Source organism: Colletes gigas, unplaced genomic scaffold, assembly GCF_013123115.1.
Source record: "Colletes gigas isolate AHSC1104 unplaced genomic scaffold, ASM1312311v1 Colletes_gigas_Sc00011, whole genome shotgun sequence".
Taxonomy (NCBI): Eukaryota; Metazoa; Arthropoda; class Insecta; order Hymenoptera; family Colletidae; genus Colletes; species Colletes gigas.
In genome coordinates this window covers 8,861,496-8,879,569 of record NW_025106640.1, presented here as the reverse complement: position 1 = coordinate 8,879,569, position 18,074 = coordinate 8,861,496, and the positions used below count along the sequence as shown (strand labels likewise).

The following is an 18,074-nucleotide window of genomic DNA, read 5'->3' as shown; positions in this document are numbered from 1 at the left end:
CACGAAGAATGACGAACAGGATCGGACACGTCTCCCGCGCGAGGAGTGGGGAGTGGGGTGAGGGAGTCACGTAGTCTCGTCTCGATTCTCAATGCGTATCTTCGAAGGAAAAGTTAAACCTTATTATTTCGAATAACTGAAAATAAATAAAGTAAATACAGAAAAGAAATAAAATAAAGACAAAAAGATATCAGATAAACAATTAATTACTTACTTATTTATTATCGTTATATTCTTGTGACGTCATAATGCAAACCTGTCATTGGCTGTCCTTCAACGTTGTATATCGATCTGTTATTGGATACATAAGTAACTAGATCAATTAAAATATATTAATTCTAAACATAGAAACATATAATGTGTCAATATTAATTTTCAATCTAAATTTCAATCAGTTTCTTATATAAATGTTCCTTTTGTGTATAGTATATTTTCCAAAGTTATTTGTTTCAATTTCCACTAGATCTACGTAAAAACCTATCGTGATTCTGGGTCGATAACTTTGAATAATCTGTGCACAGATGTCAGCAGTAATATTTTTTTCGTGAGACACGGATTAACGGCACAGACAATGCATCGTGTAGATGTGTAAAAAAACACAGTTTCTCGTGCCACGCGAACAAGGAATACAGGAGCCCAGCTCCAAGGTGAAGTCGAGAGGACGGCGACGAAAAATATAAACACGGACGGATCGGGTTTCCAAAGCACAAGAGTCTCGAATCGCTGACCCTGGCTTACGAATGCTAGCAATGGTAGGAATAAAATTATTTTCAAGAAATATTTTAGAATACACAAGAAATAGGTACAGACGCGTAATAGATTAGAACAGTCATTTAGTCAAACATTGTGAATATGTATTAATGTCTTTGTGTATTCTATACATGAAAAGCATTGATTAATTTTTCGATCAAACATTAATATATTCACATGTTATTAAGTAGATATTTCGATCGATTAAACTACCCATGAATAGTATAATATATCGATATGTCATTTTTAAGAGACACTATCGAATATGTCGAATGTATCGATGTTCAAGCAGAGCCAATGAGAAGCTTGCATTATGACGTCACAAGAATAACGCGGTAATACATCATTAAGTAATTAATTGTTTCTCTGATATCTTTTTGTCTTTATTTTATAACCGCAGATCCTAAATATATATGTATATCATCAATGTTATTCGAAATATAAGGCTTAATCTCTTCTTCGGAAACAAACACCGAAAGACGAACGTCGAGGCCTTCCCCCCACCCCCCGCCGCACCCGCCATTCGTTCCTTCGTAACGGTCAACGACTATTCTGCTCAGCGGTCGTCACTCGTCCTTCGGAAAGTGGTGTCGTGACAGGCTTCGCGACTAATGAGGTACGTAATTTATAATTATTGTCATCTAAAAGTCCCGAATTACTCGTAGTACTTTCCGTTACTCTTTGTTGGTGCTTTCATGTAATATTAACACGTATCTACTAGAAATTCTATCGGAATCGTGAAAAAAGTCGAGTCAGTTTCGTGCGTTTTCTTACATGTCTAATCGACACCAATTATGATATCTGCAAACGTAATTATCAATTCATAGACCATATTTCGGGTTCAGTCGATCTTTAATTAAGGTGTGGATGCATTTATTTTAACGCATTGGATCGTAATTTTTGTTTTATTTCTGTTACAAACTTTGCTGCAACTCGGCTGGAAGGGGCGCTACCGGTATGCATTGGATGGACGCCATTAATGCTTGCAAGCTACCGGCAAACGGTGGATGGACGCCATTGATGCTTGGAAATCGCAGATCGAGGGAATACGAAATTCAATATTGGTAAACCATTATAAATCATTGTAACAAGTGATATGTTTACCAATTTTTGTGTTTTTATCGATGAAATTTAATACTAAATCGATAAATAAACAGATCTTTGTGTTTACTAAATTATTTTTTATTTCTAATCTCAAATTTTCATTTTATCTTTTAGAAATTTTGATGACCGCGCGCAATGCGGTCAGTAAATTCAGTGCTTGTGTCGTTTAGAATTTCTTGTTTTTCGAAGCACAGTGGCTTCTAGTAGATTATCGTTTCGATTTTAGGGACACGCGAAGTTCGAGTCAGTGTATATTGCACTCTCATGAATTTTAGTCAGAGCACCGGGGCTAATGAATCGCAATAATAGAGTCAGGGCATCACTGAACGGGAGTATTTGGCGATGCTCATGAGCAAAGATTGTAAGTATCTTCATACTTTGTTCCGAGTACGTTTAGAAAGAAATTGTTTCTTTAAAATGTTGCTACATTAAATTTTCAATATTAGCGGACGTTTTTTTATTAAAATTAAAATCTCTATAATTTAAGAAATAGGGTGTTATATTTGCTGTTTCTTTTTACAGGATCCTAACATCCCATCAACATATACATATACCTACTTATGGATCCAGGAACCTCTTGGATGACTTTGCTGCTGACTACGTTGCTGACGTCGGTGATGACTCCTACTAGCCAATCTCGTCGTACGGATGCTTGCATTCTACAATTGGTGAGTTGCATGTCAATTTTTATTCCTCTGGTCCCCAACCACGTCGTAGGACAAAAAGGTCCGAATCGACGCGGGTGACCAGTTGTATACGTGCTATCTTTGACGAATACAGTGACTTGTACTTTTTTATTACTTAGTTCAGGCTAGGGCCTTCACGTATCCCGCGTGTTTTAATATGTGCATGTAACTGAGTAACGTTAAAATATGAATAATAATTATAATGAAATTATAATTATTTACTAAAGAATAATGATACTATTGATGTTATTATAACGATACAAGTATTGAATATTGATCGTTTTTTATATTTTTCTGAATTCGTGTTAAAATATAATTTGATAAGTGTCCATGGAAGACACTACAGTCTTTTGTTAGTCGTTTAAAAATATGATGTTGCATTTCGTGTACGTGAAGGCATTTCGCGGCGGGTTGATTTCCAAGTCGAAGTAACGTGCATTGTTTACTATTCTTATCTTTTAAATAAATGACTTTGACAACGAAATCGACCCAAGTGTAGTTAAATATTTTAATTAATAATTCAGCACTTCAAATAATAATCTCAAATTTTCAAAGTAATTTATTTTGTCTTAAAGTCTCCATTACTGTCTTCTCTTCTAAATAATTAAATTTCAATCGCAGAAATTTTCTGTAATGCTAACATTTTTTAATATTGATATTAATACCAAACTTTTGCTCTTCATTTATTACAAATAAAAAGTCCATTCATTGCAACTTAAAATACAATAAGATAAAACAAAAAAATATTATATTGTCTCGTTATTATTTACTAATCAGTGTTTCTAGTCAGGATTTTCAGGTTATTTTTCCGTGTTCATTGCCTGATCTCGCCCAAGTGCCCAGGTGTTACTTGGGTGAGCAAAGGCAATGGGCACGATGATTTAGGCTGTAAGATTTGTATATGTGTGCGGCTGGCAATGCTAGTGTAACGTGCACGACGTACTTCCACATGTGTGTGTGTGTGTGTGTGGTTAGGCTGTGGAAGTGCGTCGTTTCAAAAGTTCATTATTTTGTAGTTCAGAATGTTGTAATTGCTTGATAGATTAACTTCTCAATTGTGCACACGTTAAAACATTATATATACATATAATAGATATACGCAATGGTCGCTAGTTTTTGTCAGCCGATTTCAGGAAATGGTACGTACCTTAGAGTGTGAATGTTTGCGATGTTCGGGTGTCGGAGGAACCCCGGGGCGTCCTCCCTAGTTTAGGCCGCGCCCGAACATTATGTATGAGAACCGTGGAGTGTATGTTTTGGCGAGAATGAGTTTTACTATTTTTTAAATATAGGTTTAGGTAGGTAGGTCACTTAAGTTCGGGTGTGGTTGCGTTAGATGTAAGTAGGTAGGGTCAGGGCAGGGCTGTCCACAGTCTTTTTCGGGTAGGCACGTTTTCGCGTGGCAGTCCTGTACCTGTAGTTGGATTTCGAGAGTGGAAAAGTTAGCCGATCGAAACGGTTTGTACCGTTTGTTTTGGTGTTACTTTCCATTCTTGATATCGCTGCGACTTCAATGTTGTTGTTCGCGTACGCGGTCGTGGTTAGTCCCCCTCGAAACGCTCGTCCCGCTCGAGTTTCCTCACACTTGTTTTGACAACGATTCGTAGAATTGTTTGAGGACCGTGTATCGCACGGAATCTCGAGCGTAGTTTTAAGTTTCAGGCTTTGGCAGGACCGCCGAAGAAAGAAGAGACTCGTGATGGAGTCGAAGAGGCCCTGACAAACTGTCGCAAGAGTGGGCTGCAACGAATGGTTCTTCATCTTCATCTTCGGATGAGGATGGAGAATCATTATTTATTGTCACTGTATTCGTCTGTAGTTGTAGTATTTAGTAGTTTTTCAGATGGTACTTTTACCACAACGTCCGGTGTTTTTGAATATCGCGTTTTGTATTAGCGTTGCGAAATACGAATAATCGCGTTTGGTTTCTTGATAGCGTTGCGAATATTATAAACCTATCGCGATTACTTTTAGCGTTACGAACTGAATATTTTCGAGTTTGTTTTCAAAGTAGTGTTGCGAATGAGAATTGGTATCGGTTTGGTACAGCTTCAGTTCGTTAAAAAACAAGAGTATTGCTTTAATTTCATTTCCTACCATAATAAGCGCTATGATCGTTTTCTATAGCCCGTTGGTAAGGCTGCGAGTAATACTCATTTGATACATTTTGCTTTCGTTTTTTACCGTTAGATCACACTGAAACCTAACCTCTCTATGGAGAATGTAAGGTACACAGTGCGTGCATAACCTTACTTTACTCGGTTGTACGACGTTTATCGTGGTTTTTAAAAAATGGCAAATCGTACGAATGTTCTGTTAACGTTTGTACGCCATCGACATAGTTCGAAACATTGGCTTAAGGATGGTGTTCGATACGGAAAGGTCACATATTACCAAAAGTAAGATGACGAAAGCTAACCTTTCGCAATTATTGTTTCGTCGGTACTAAACACATTCTTCTTTCAGAGACAAAAGTCTCGTGGATCCTCCGATTACGCCGTCGAAAGTCTTAATGGTTCATAGAGTAAAACCTATCAAAGGCAATCCATGGTGGGAAAAGAATATACTTGAAAGATTAGGCTTCGAGGAAAAAGTAAGATTGAAATTCTAATTAATCGAACGATTAGTAATTTTCTTGCACGAACACGTATTTAACTCGAAACTTGAACGGTACAGGTGAAACAACCGGTGTTTGTGAAGAACACGCCAGAAATGTGCAAGGCTCTTTGGGTTGTGAAGCATTTAGTAAAAATCGTTCCTGTACAATTGCCTGAAAAACTGCCAGAAGTAAACGATTTAACGAACATATATTTTCACGACGACGGATCTGTTCATTCTTATGGAAAGCTTGATTATGTTCGTTACGAAGCTACTATGAAACATAAAATGTCTATGAAAAGATTAAGTAACTATACCATAAGCGAGAAACTTAGGCTGAGGTGGATGCAAGGGAATCTCGTGTAATGGGACAAAAATTAGACTCTACGATACTAATTTGTGGCGCTGTAAGGTGATATGCTATGTTAGGAAATATAAATCAGACTATTGAACAAATAATATACTTTATTTGTATGTTGATTACAGCCTTGCAGCTGTGTTATAACCTACCAACAGTAATGTTAAAATTTCAGTGTTTTTTTTACAATTTTTTTTCTCGTTTTTGTATATTCGAGTAAGATCTATCGTGGAAGATGAGTGCCGCTTTGGGTCAGTCGTGCGGACCTACTTAAATACGGTGTTCAAAAAATTAAATAAATCGTATCTAAATTTTAATGAGCGAGACTAGAATCGTAACGAGCAGTCTTACGCGATAAACGAAACATCTTGAACGTTACAACTCGAAGACATTCCACTAGGCCGTTTCGCATCCTTTCTTTAAAGTGACCGTTCCGTTAAGAATTTGACAAGCGCGCTACGATACGGGACGCAACTTTTACACTCTGGAACTTTTTTTTAATCGGCTAACCGTTCCCGGTGAGAGAGTACTGATTTACTTGAAACCGTTTACAAGACGAAGAGATAGATCTAGTACTGGAAATCGTAAACCTAATTCCGTACAGTTACGCTAGATTCTATGAAAACAAGTTCGACCTTGTACATGCTTAAATAGAATTCAAAAAACTTGAATAACGCGAATACTGGAAGTCCTAATAACAAAGACACGGCCATTGCTCTGTCGTTCGCCTCTATCTTCCGGAACATATTCGGCGTACCCTCCGTTTACGAGGAGTTGGTTCGTCTCCGACTCCGAAGCTTCCAAAATCGCCTGTCCCTGGACGTATGATGAATAGAAATAGTATTTTGTGCTTTGGATCCCTTCTCGGGCATGTACATTCTGAGAAGTCTCGCTGCTCGTTCCTCCTGCGATCTATCCGCGGCCTTTCCGCTCAGGAAACTGAGTAGCTTCATGCTACGCCTTTTTATTCTCAATCGATTCAAGAAGTTTCTCTCGGTGGTTCTGGTGGGACTGTCGTTCAGATCGTCCGAGTCTTGCTCCAGCTTCTTCGATTTCCGTTGAAGCAGCTCCATCTGTCTTCTTCGATCGTGTTGCATGTCCCCCTTTTTCAATCTACGATTTCTCGCGTCCGCGGCCTCCGTCGCGGAATAAGCTTCTCTCTTGGCTCTTTCGGCGTTTTTGCTGCTAGTTTCCTCGGCTCTCCGTGCCACCGATTCCAGTTCTTCCAAACGTTCCGCCTCTTTGGAACTTTTAAGCGTGTCCGGCGACACGGGCTCCGTGACGGTGCCACCGTCGTCCACGTCCGACAGTTTCCTGTGGAGGTTCACTATTTTTCTACGGAACTCCTCGTCTTCTTGACTCAGTTTCGCGAAGATACGATCTCGTTCGTTCGCATCGGAACTCGAGCCGACGTTCTTCGACGTCGCCGTGTGAAACCTCTGTCACCACCATCCCACTTGATCCTTTCCGCTACCTGGCGAGTCCTCCTCCTCCGGGAGCGGCTCCAATCTTCGTCTGCCCAAAAAACACCTCAACGAGCTGAGGCTACCGCTGCCCAGCAGCTGGTCCATGTTCAGCTCGGGCAGATTGCAGTCTTCGTTCTCGGACTCCTGGTCGGCGTCGTCGTCCACGGACAGGTTCAGACCGTAGTTGTCCTCGCCGGAGGCGGCCGCGATGCTCACACCGTTCGGCGGCGGCTAGGGAAGTCAGGCACAGCTCGGGCTAGTGATTCTTTGCAAACAAAGGGCAAGCAATTGTCATGCAGATGCGTGCCAAGCTTACGGACTAACTTTTGTGTGTGTCGCCACCACTCCCTCTCTCTTTTCTGTGTATCGTTGAAGGTACGGACACATCCCAGTCGGGCTCGAATGGACATTTCGATCGTTCGTGGTTAGGAATAAGATGCAACTCTACGAATGTAGCAACGTTCCGAAGCGAATTTGGCGAAAGTAAAAGTATCACCTTACCTTTAACGCTTCGGGAATTCGCAACACGAGGATCGGCGTTGGTGTATGTACAAGCAAGCCGCTTTGAACGTGAGGTTAGGATGGAAAAAAAGCGAAATCGTTCAAGAAAAAATACGCGCGCATACGCAGCAAGAATTTTCCAACCCCTATAACTGTTCTCAACCCTTGAGGTTCACGCCAGTACCTTCGAGTGCCAAAGTATAGTGCTGTCTTAGAGTGACCAGTGTCATTACCGAGCTCGCGGTAAAGCTTTCGTCGTCCGGGCCACCGGAAGTCGGAGTTCCCCAAATATCGTCTCCCGAGGTAGCCCCAGACGTGGTGCCCTCGTCGTCGTTCGGATCCAAAGAGTATTCTGTTCGCTCCGGTGGAACCGGTGGTTGAAGAAGGTAACCACCGACACCCTCGCCAAGCTGCTCGAGCAGTACCATTTTACTGACCACGTAGCTGCTCGCCCTTGCGGTCCAGGCTCTCAATCCCGTAGGCGGAGACTCGGTGTCTCGATTGTCCTCGTCTCCTTGCTCCTCGAGCTCGTCGTCCTGATCCAGGCTGCTCATCGTGCCGAATCTTCTCAGAGCTCTGGAGGATTTCATCCGTTATTCTAAATAACTTGTTAAAGTCCCAACGTAGACCGTTTTACCTGTAAGGCGGTTCACCGTCGCAGTCGAGGTCGTCCTCGCTACCGTCTTCCGTGTTTCCGTCGGCCGGCGTGTAACTGGGACTGTTTCGTCCAGGGCTATCGTGCAGGCCGTTTCTCAGTCTGTGTCTGGTGCACAAGTCGGGAGTCGGTGGGACGACCGAAATTTTTGGAGGCAGTGGGGAGAACGGATCCCTCGTCAAAGGGGGCGTGGGGCAACCGGATCTAGGATCGCAACGTCCAGTTTGCCAAGTGATCTTTCAACGTTTACGGGTAAAACTTTACCTGTGGCATCTTCTGCAAATGTTAATCGAACTGGTCGAGTTCTCTTTCGAGGACGTTAGGCTCCCGTTCTTCTTGGCGGTCACGCTGTTCGACTTGACGGTGCTGAGACTCGCGCTAGAAGTGGTGCTCTGCAGCTCCACGTCGGAGTTCACCACTTCCGCGATAACTTCTTCCGACGGAATATTCTGTTCTCTGTCAGGTTCGTTTAGGTTCTCCTTGGGGGCTCTGGCCGCCAACTCCTCCGGAGTCCATTCCTCGATGGGCGCCTCCTCGTGATCCGGGGGCGGAATCTGACGGGAATTGCGCACCCATTGCGCCAGATGATTGTCTTCTCTCGAGTTCTTAATGATGGTATCGATACTCTCCGCCGAGTGCGACTCTTTTTCCTCGTCCTGCTTCTGCGATTCCCTGGTGGTCTGTCGCGAGACTCGATTATCATCCAACCCCTCTACGAATTTGATCACGACTCACCTGCGAGCTTTCCGTCGGTTCCCTAACCGCGGTGAAATTGCTACCGATGATCGGACTCTCTTCCGGGCTATCCTGGCTCGGCGTACCCCCGTAGCCTGTATTCACATAGATTCTAAAATACAACGGATTAGTGCAGACAAACGGACGAGCTTCGTCGGAATCCCGTCAGGGTCTGAGTGAGGACACGAGTTGAAATCGTGCCCCCTTCGAGGCGTTACGAAACCGAAGACTTACATCTGCCGCTGAAGAAGATTGTGCCAGACAGCCTTCAGTTCCGGAGTAGGGGCTCGCAAGACCATCACCCGTCTTCGCGGCCGACTGTGAGGACTACAACCCCCGGTATTGGATACTTCGACGTGGCCGTTCTCCGCGTTCCCGCTAGGATTGATGGCGATTTGCAGTCGAAATTCCGTGGGCCGTTTCCGGACGGTGAAGCAAGCCTCGGCGATGTTCGAGAGCCGCAGCGGCTCCTCCGTCACGAACAGAACGCGATCCCTGGAGACCCGAGCGAACACCAGAAGATCAGTCAGGAGCAACGCCCAAGAGGGCTGCAACCGCGCTCGACCTTCCACTTTCGCGAGCGCACCCCCGAACAGCCTAAAATGCCGTACAGTTGAGAAAATCGCCGAATTCCGTTCGTCTCTCGATAGTATGGCGATCAGACCATTGTCTTCCGGGCATGGCCAGAGTGAATGGCTTGCATCTCGCGAAAACTAGTCGGGACTCGACCTCCTGCAAGCTAAGCAGAGGCCTCCCGGTATCGCGCGGTGGCTCCATCACCCCGGCGTTGGCCGTCGCTTCCCTGTATCCCTGAGCCAAGTCTCTCGCTTGCTGGCAATTCCTCGGCGATGCCAGACCCAACAATCTCGTCATCTCTCTGCACAGGAAAACCTCCGCGTAACTGCAAAGAATCCCTACACCGGATCCAAGACGCACCTGTAATGTTCTAGAGGCAGGAGCAGAACGCCCGTCAGATCGGGACGTCTCTTTTGCGGAACGGCGGGTTCGCAGACGAGTTTCGCGAATGCCGTGTTCCGTCTGAGAGCGACCAGAAGACAGCAGGCTCGCTGGAGGCCGCTCAGGTATCTTCTGTAGGCGGCGGTGATTCGGGGAACGCGACAGAAGTAGCTGTCGACCCCGCCGCCCTCGTCGCGGATCTCCTCGGAAATCTTGAGCAACTCGTCGAGATTTTGAAAGAGTATCATATAGTCCGCCGCGGAGAGGACGTCGCGTCTCTCGGCCATCGGCGCCATGAAACGCGTGTGTCCGCTCTTGAGGACGCCCCAGTACCGGGACTCCCTCACGGACAGCTCCTCCTCGGGCGGCGCGTCCGGGGCCAGGTTCGGGAAAACCTGAACGCGCGTCCACTCGCAAATTGTCGTGCCATACGTTCCAGTTTATGTAAATGGAGGACGTTCACGTGATCGCAGGCGATGCATGCAGGAGGATCGTATCGACGACACGCGTTAACAAAAACAACATTCGCGTCGCCTTCGAGACACATGCACTCGGGGCCGACGACGACACGCGGTATCGTTCGTACGCGCTTAAAATTAAGGGATAAGGGTGAAATAAATGAACGAAACGCAATGGATGGTTTGAAACAGAACTTGTTAAACAACAAAAAAAAAAAAGAACAACCGTTGGAATTACAAAACATAACTTAACCGTGTCCCCCCGACAGAGTAATGGGGCACGCGCTATACACTACGCGTTTACATCAAGTACAACACAGTCATGAAAATGAATGTACAGGAACGTCCGCGCGTACATGCCGTGCAACGAATAAACATAAAAGTAAGCTCTGAAGTACGCATGCAGAGTGTCGCGGCTCGCAAAAACTCAATACGGCGGGCCATCTCCGGGGGAACCGTTTCAAAAGAAGCCTTTTATCGTTCCCCGCGCGATCGCGTCGAAGCTCGTGAGCTTCGATCTTACCCCCTCTGTCTCGATTATCACTCTGAGCAAAATAAAAAAATAAACGCAAAAGCCGTGACGCCGACATTGTTGCGGTACGTTCTCGTCCCGTAGAGAGTCGAATACGAAACCGAGAGCCTGTCGTGTTCAGACCAGGACGCCTGTACCGACCTCGGCGCTGAACGCAACCGCGGGCTGCCCGCCGCCGATCGGTTGCTGCAGGCTGACGTTCATCGAGCTAGGCCGGTGCATCGACGAGTGAATCTGCCCACCCTTGCGATAAACTTCCAAGATCAACTGATTCGTGGCCGCCTGGATCAGTCCAAGTATCTCTTCCCGTGGCCTCGTCACCACGTTCGTCATGTCGACGAATACCACGTAATCACCTGGTTTCAAACCGGATCGCTCCGCCGGGCTGCCGGGGTCCACCCGTTCCACGCGGGGCGGTCTTCCCCAGGACAACGAAAATCCCCATGGAATCTGCGTGACAAAATACCCACCGTTAGAAAAGAAAACTTGGAGCGAGAATGCATCGCAACGGTGCTGGATAAGACGAAAAATATATAAATTTGTTCCGTGACGAACGTCGACGTCTCGAATAATAATCTTCGTGCCACGGGAGGGCCTCCGGCGAAACTCCGGTGCAACGGGGGGTCGAAGCAGCGGGGTTTTAAAGGAGGCCTACTTTAATACCTACAATCGGCCCTAGTGCCGTAATGGTAACTACAAGCGTACCCGCTGCGAGTCTCTCGGGGCCAATTGCGCGAGAGGACAATGGCTTTTCGCGATATAGGTAGTTACATCGGGGCGGGTACTCTTGAATTTGATCGATTGCCTTTATCGACTGTCAGACCGTGACGTTAACTTTAACGATGCTTGGACGTTGTTAACGTATCGATACTCGATCCGCTATCGACATCGACGAGGGAGCCTAGACCTTGATCAAGGAACACCGACGAAAACCTAAAAACGTGAAACGGAAAGTTAGCGTGAAAGGAGGGAAACGACTAACCTGATTAGCAGTAGTCTGTCTGATCAGTCTCCTCGTAACGGTGCAAGGTGTTCTACCGCCCCTGGCAGTGAAACCCGGATGCAATGGCAGACCAGTCAATGGATCTACTGGCTCTAACTCCAGATGCCTCAAGTACGTCAGGTTCTCCGCTCCGGAATTATTATTATCTGGTTCTCCGTCCTTGGACAAGGGCGGCGAGACTCCGCAGTCTTGAGGCAAACCCGCATAAAGAGTGCTCGTGTTTCGACCGGTTCCTGCTTCTAGTGGATGCCATGTCGCTTCCTGAAAATTTACAATCGTGTCAGGAACACCGTCGGACGAATGATCGTCGCCGGAATCGAAATTACCTCCGTAGCTTTTTCAACCGCGAGCGCGTTAATCGACGATCGAAAGCTTCCGCAAAATGCCACGACTTCCCGTCTCGGAGCACAGACAGTTTCGAGACGGAAGTTTGTCCGTTCCATTCACGCGTTATTTAAAACGTTTGTCCGTTCGACGCGCGCAACCGACGAGAAACAGTCCCCGCGAACGTTCTCTCCATCGTTTCAGCAAAACATGAATATCTTCAACAGAACACCGACCACGAAAAACACCACGCAGTAAATGGCCACCACGATCATCGTCGCTCTCACGTGTCGCGTCGACGAACAATACGCGAAAAGAACAATTTTCGGATCGTACCGCCGGAGGGTGCACCCCGACGATGCGCGGCTGTCACTTTTAACGAGGTCAAAACGCAAGTGAATCTTCGCCGGATGAATTTCCGCTTCGTTGCCCCGTAACGAGCTTAACCCTGACCTTAAGCCAAGGAAGACTTACGAGTCCCGGTAAACAGCTGACGTGCGACCGTGTATGAAACTTCCTCGTCGCGAACGGAAAAAAAAAAAAACAGAAGAAATTCACGCCAAAGCGACGCTTCACGCCGCGGCGCCGGGATATCCCATTCGATACGCGTCGTATACATGCTTAAAAATTGCAAATATTTACCTTGTCTTGGGACAGGGGTAGAGGCAGAGTCATGCAGCCCAACAGTTCGCTACGTCTGAAACACGAAGAACGAAAGCGTGCATAAATCGTTGGCGGCCGTATCGGCGTGCGTTCGCCGATAGAATCGCGCTTCTGTGTGCGGATACGTACGCTACGCGGCTGGTAGCGTGGTTACATAGGCGGTACGCACACACGCGACTATTTGCACAGAGAGGAGGGCCGTTGCAAACACCGTTGCAGAGACGAAGTGCACGTGGTAAACGCGATGCGCATGCTTCCAGGGAATCGATTCCCCTCCTACCGCATGGAATCCGCGTATACCCCAGAAATTCGTTTCGCTATTCGGATGGACCGTTGCCTCCGAATCGACGGAAAATTATCTCATTCCGAGACAGTCGTCTATCGACCGCTAAATTATCGCGCTTATACGTCCCGTCTGGCCTTCGTAAGCGCCGCGGGGACGCCGCTGGTCGGTTAAACGGTCCGAGGAGACGTATGTACGTTTCTTCAGTCGCGTTTAGCGGAAGCTTATCTCGAGTCTGTCGCGAATGTTTGGGAACGGAACCGTGTAACTCGTTCGACTCGAACTAACGTAACCGAGTCGCAGTTCTTGACCTCGATACTCGTTTCTCGGAGACGGCGCACAGTGCGTCGCTTTGGGGCTGTTCTGCCGTAAAACGCGCATTTTTAGGTCCTTTTTGGCAAAGAACCGTGGAACGTTTTTATACCGATCGATGCTTGCGAAGTTTGCAGATATTTTTTCAAAATAAAGTTTCTGGAATCTATGCTTTCAGCTGTTTTTGAAATTGTTAGAACCAAGGTAGCTCGAATCGCGTGCATCTTCAGACACTGTGCAAACGTCGACTCTTTTGCAACGGATATCGCATTCATCCGCTTTTAAGAAATTAGTTACGTGTTACTTATGTTAATAGAGCGCTATTATCATTGAAAGAAACGTCTACGTCCTGGTATCGTAAATATGTAACTCGCGGAAGGACGCGAGGAATCAATCGACTAGCAAACAAGGACGGTTTCCGTCGAATCGCGTGCATCGATTCCTCCGTTGTTACGCGTAAATACGACAAAGCACCGACGAAGCTTCGTTCCTGAAAATGTACGGGACGAACGTTTACTCCGTTTCAAGTTTCGCGGCGGGCGTAAATGTACCGAAACATTCTCACGGTGCACGCAAGCTCGGTTTGCGTGAGAGATTCGTATCTCTCGGGTGGCGTTAACTATCGTTACCGAGTTAACCGACTATCGTTCGAAAGGTGTTATCCGTGGCTCGAATTGCATGGTACCTGAACGCGCCAATTACGAGGGAACGGTTAATTGCAACGTTAATACAAGGGGAAGACGTCCAGCGTGTCCGATGCCAACGCGTCCCAGGTCGAGCACGTTTCGACTAAGGTGATTTCTCGTGAACTTTAAGCAATACCGCGAATAACGAAACACCCTGTATGCAGCGTCGCGTAATTTTTGCACGGTCACACAGCCTTGCAAAGGCTATGCAGAAACGATCTACTTTGTTTCGTTGAAAATCATGACTGGGAGATGTTGAGAGCAATGTTAGGCTCGATAAATCTAATCTAATGATGATTCTTCTTCCTGAGCCCGTTTCACCGTCTCGATTCCCGTTATCGTCGAGCACCGATTCCCCTCTTCGTCTGTTGTTTTTCGTTTTTGGAGCATGCTCACCTTGCACGGCGATCCCTGTGCCACACCGCGATGTCCAGGGACGTGGGCTTGCTGGCGCAGTGGCTGTTGTTCGCCGGACAGGGCAGTATCAAGGTCTCGTGGAAAACGGGATTCGGTGTGGCCCGGTGCACCGCTGTCCGCTTCACCACCCCCTCGCGGTTAGTGTTCTTCAGGCTCACCTTCACGTAAGCGTGAATGGAACCCTCGTATACCCTCCTCAGGTCCTTGCACCGTATCACTGCACGAAACAGAAAGACTCGTCAGATCGCGAACCTGCATCGTCTCACACTTTCCCCGGGAAAGTAGTTTTATCGGAGACAAGAGACTGTCGCGGGCACACGTGCGATTAGATAGAGCCGCTGCACGTCCCGCCCCTATTCCCGCACGCACTACTCGCGCCCGACCAATGCGGCACTCTTCTACTAGCCGCGACAGTTATCGAAAAGTTCCTCCGTTCCCGTTCTCGCGGCCGAACAACCTCGTCGTTCGGACCGGAACGGGAGATCGATGCGTTCGCGGAGGACGAGATTTATCGACGGGGGGTTTTCCTCTGTCCTAGGAGGGGTGGCGCGCCACCGAGGGAACCCAGACAGAGGAGGCCTACGAAGATTTCACGAGGGTTGTTTACGCAAGGACGTGTACCGCCAGGAATCAATGTTGCTAGGCCTACTAACCGGGAGCCAATTGCCAGGAGGGTCTGTGGGTTACTGGCACAGTCGTCTATCGCGGGGTGCCAACTGAAATACCCCCTCTATCACTGCCTAACCGGCGCATGCCCTTTCAACCGAGCTTTTCAGGGACGTCTCCGCCTCGTCAAGAACCTCCACCCTCTGGTTCCGCGGTTTTTCTCCGCTCGACGAGGCACAGCCCTTTACTCTCGTTTCTGGAGGTGTGCGGGTTCTCCAGTTTGCAAGCTTTCGGCTAGCGTCGGGAAAAACCGGCCAAACTCTCGAAAATATGATAGCAAGATCCACGAACGTTACAGTGAATTTTCTAGTACCAATGGACATTCAATAACGAGCACAAAAATGAGCATCAAACATCAGGAAACAAAGATATTAGAGTCTCAACAAAAATTCGATTACGAGGGAAATAATTGCTCCCGGAAAAGCTTGAAACTAGCGAAGAACAAACGATTGTACGGTACGATGATTCCTGTCAAAAGAACTCACCTCGAACGTGTATCTGATCGCCGACGACAGAGTACTCGATCTCGATGGATCCATGGCAATTGGGTTTCGGTTGTTCGCTCTCGGGACTGTATTTCAGACACCTCCTGACAGTCGCGACCAACGGGGCTTCCGGCGTGTTGGACATGGAGTTCAAGAACGATTTGGAGCTCTGAAAGTCGTCCGTGATGGTCGACTTGGGGCTGTCCAGGTCCCAGGAGCCAACTTTCCTTCCTTCCTCGTCCTTTCGCGGATCCTCCGCGCCGCATAGCAACGTCTTCGGCGCGGACGCGCACTTCTCGTCCAACGTGGAGTCCAGGTCTGTCTCCAGGGCGAGTTTCTTCACGTTAGGATTCACTGCTTCCACCAAAAGGTCCCTCTGCTTCTCCGTTTTCGCGCTGGTCGACGGACTGTGACTCGACAACCGTCTTTTCGCTCGCTTTCCCTCGTAAATCTTCTCGGTATCCTTCCGATGCCGCTTCCTCCGTATGCCTCGCTGCCTCTTCAGGGTGAACTCTCCGTCCAGGTCGTCGGGCGGGGAGGAGAACGCCCACGACATCGGTGAGGGATCCTCCAAAAGCTGGCTGGCCGAAGAGACGGAACTGTCATTGTGTCGAGCAGTTTCCTCTTCCGCGTTCTCTTCTTGTTCCACGATCGTCTCGTACGTGTGGTCGGATTTAGTCAGGTTCTGGTCGTCCCGGGCATCCTCCAGAACCTTCTTCCTCTCCTCCACGTCCCCCAAGAGAATTTCCGCCACCGTCTTGCCGGTGAAGTTGATCTCTTGCTCCCTGAGAAAATCCAAAAGTCGTCAACATTTTGGAAACGTGTTATTTTACGATCGATCGAGTCCAATCGTTACACGATAAATCTTTGCATCCGTAGACCAGAAGGCGATCTTTCGGTCGACTTAACAGCTAACCGTCCGCATAAAATAGGTCGATAACGTTATACTAATGTGCTCACAGACGCGCGAGCCCATAATCGTTCGATTCCAGGACTCGCGCAGACTTTGATTGCATCTGATAATCGCTAAATTGGACACGCGCGAAGAAATTACAGTTATCTCACCTGCTGAGCACTTCCGTGACGGTGTTGTCCATGTTCTCGAATTTAGGTAGATCCTGGTCGATGGCCAGCGTCGATAGTTTTCCGGTCAATGGCGTCTGACCGTGATTCTTAGCCTTGAAAGGAGTCCCGACCTGACCGGTCTTGGTATGATACGGGGTTTTGCATCGAGCGTGGATCTTCGTGATCCTGGCCAGTTTCGGTAAATACGTCAGCTTGGCGCAATCGGCGAACTTTGGCTTCGATTCGCCGTTCGTGACGTATAGTCCGTTCTTCGCTAAGGGAACGGAGTCCGACTCCATCACGTCCTCCGGGCTTGTGGCCATCGAGATCTGTTGGAAAAAGTCCGAGACGTGGGATTGGAGGTTCGCCCTGGCCTCGTTCACGACATTCTGCGGCAACTCGCTGTCGCTCTGGAAGCTCTTCGTTCTAGTTTTCATAAACAACGCGGGATCCGTTGGCAGGGTCAGAGCCGTGGAGCATTTGCTACCGCCGGGGAAGAACGTTAGCGGACCGATATCGGTGTCGACTCTCGGGGTGCTTTGATAAAAGCTCTCCGTGACCGATGACTTATCCGTCTGCTGTGACATCGACTGACGCTTGTTCCCGCGCAAATTAGGCTTTGTCGCCTGCAAACAAACGTGTCTCGTTCAGAGTATTGGGTTGGAAATTCAAATTATAGGACTGATCTGTTTCGTTTGTTCGGGTAAGCAATCGATACCTGAAAGTAGGTTCTCAGATCGCTGCCGTGACTCCTGCATCTTCTCCGACGTGCTGGCGTCGTTCTCGCCGAAACACTCTCGGCCGTTTGGGCAGGTATGTTCCGGGTTTTGGTTCCAGCGGCGGGAGGCGTGTTGGACAAGTCTCGGAAAGGCCTACGGGGCGCCTTGTTCAAGGTGGATGGACCGTGAGGCGTCGAGCTATTCGCTGACAACGATCTCGAGACCGTCCACTTCAGCATCTCTAAAGGCAGAAAGCAAAGTCCTAAACAAACGGGCCGTTTTACACGCATAGCGTGTCTTGGAAAGGGTGCAAAAGATTAGCTCGTAGACGGTTTCGTGGGAGGACTTTTCCGTTATCGTTCGCGCCGAGGAGGGTTTCCACGCGGGTAAGAATAATTTCGTAAGGTGCACGCGTAGCAAAACAACAGGAAGCTTATCGCGGCATCTCGCGTTAAAGGGACACGATCGCAGGAAGAAGAAGGGTCGTCTTTTATCGGCCCGTATCGACCGTACGGGTTCCCGAAAATACATGTCCGGTCCTAATTACGTGGGGGGCTCGAGGCAATGACAAAAAAAACACAGAGAAGAACGCGAATAACAGAAAAACGATGACGAAACGCCGGGGTACGCACCTGTCGCGACATACGGGAA

At 47.6% G+C, this 18,074-nt stretch overlaps 2 protein-coding genes across 2 annotated transcripts; one reads left to right on the top strand and one right to left on the bottom strand.

Annotated features, from left to right (window-relative positions):
- The first annotated feature begins 4,773 nt into the window (after nt 1-4,773).
- On the top strand, nt 4,774-5,577 carry LOC122398630 (39S ribosomal protein L30, mitochondrial). The gene is made up of 3 exons (XM_043398711.1): nt 4,774-4,939; nt 5,007-5,133; nt 5,217-5,577. Exons 1-3 carry the CDS (start codon nt 4,833-4,835, stop codon nt 5,502-5,504), a joined length of 522 nt encoding a protein of 173 aa, XP_043254646.1. The 5' UTR covers nt 4,774-4,832; the 3' UTR covers nt 5,505-5,577.
- A 166-nt stretch (nt 5,578-5,743) lies between these two features.
- LOC122398629 lies at nt 5,744-17,662 on the bottom strand. Its single transcript, XM_043398710.1, has 15 exons — nt 17,423-17,662; nt 16,705-17,330; nt 15,640-16,424; nt 14,468-14,705; nt 12,770-12,824; nt 11,783-12,064; nt 10,942-11,250; nt 9,790-10,205; nt 9,518-9,730; nt 9,088-9,450; nt 8,854-8,965; nt 8,383-8,798; nt 8,101-8,322; nt 7,697-8,039; nt 5,744-7,193 (listed from the first exon to the last, which is right to left on the bottom strand). Exons 1-15 carry the CDS (start codon nt 17,660-17,662, stop codon nt 6,939-6,941), a joined length of 4,875 nt encoding a protein of 1,624 aa, XP_043254645.1. The 3' UTR covers nt 5,744-6,938.
- Nucleotides 17,663-18,074: the final 412 nt, after the last annotated feature.

Excerpts from the sequence above, each read along its gene's own strand:
- LOC122398630 (XM_043398711.1), top strand. The coding sequence starts at position 4,833 with ATGGCAAATCGTACGAATGTTCTGTTAACGTTTGTACGCCATCGACAT. Across the intron at positions 4,940-5,006 it reads AAGGTCACATATTACCAAAA|AGACAAAAGTCTCGTGGATC; the intron begins GTAAGATGACGA and ends TTCTTCTTTCAG. Across the intron at positions 5,134-5,216 it reads GATTAGGCTTCGAGGAAAAA|GTGAAACAACCGGTGTTTGT; the intron begins GTAAGATTGAAA and ends TGAACGGTACAG.
- LOC122398629 (XM_043398710.1), bottom strand. The coding sequence starts at position 17,662 with ATGCTGAAGTGGACGGTCTCGAGATCGTTGTCAGCGAATAGCTCGACG. Across the intron at positions 12,825-14,467 it reads CACAGGGATCGCCGTGCAAG|ACGTAGCGAACTGTTGGGCT; the intron begins GTGAGCATGCTC and ends TTCGTGTTTCAG. Across the intron at positions 7,194-7,696 it reads AAAGCTTTACCGCGAGCTCG|CCGCCGCCGAACGGTGTGAG; the intron begins GTAATGACACTG and ends TGACTTCCCTAG.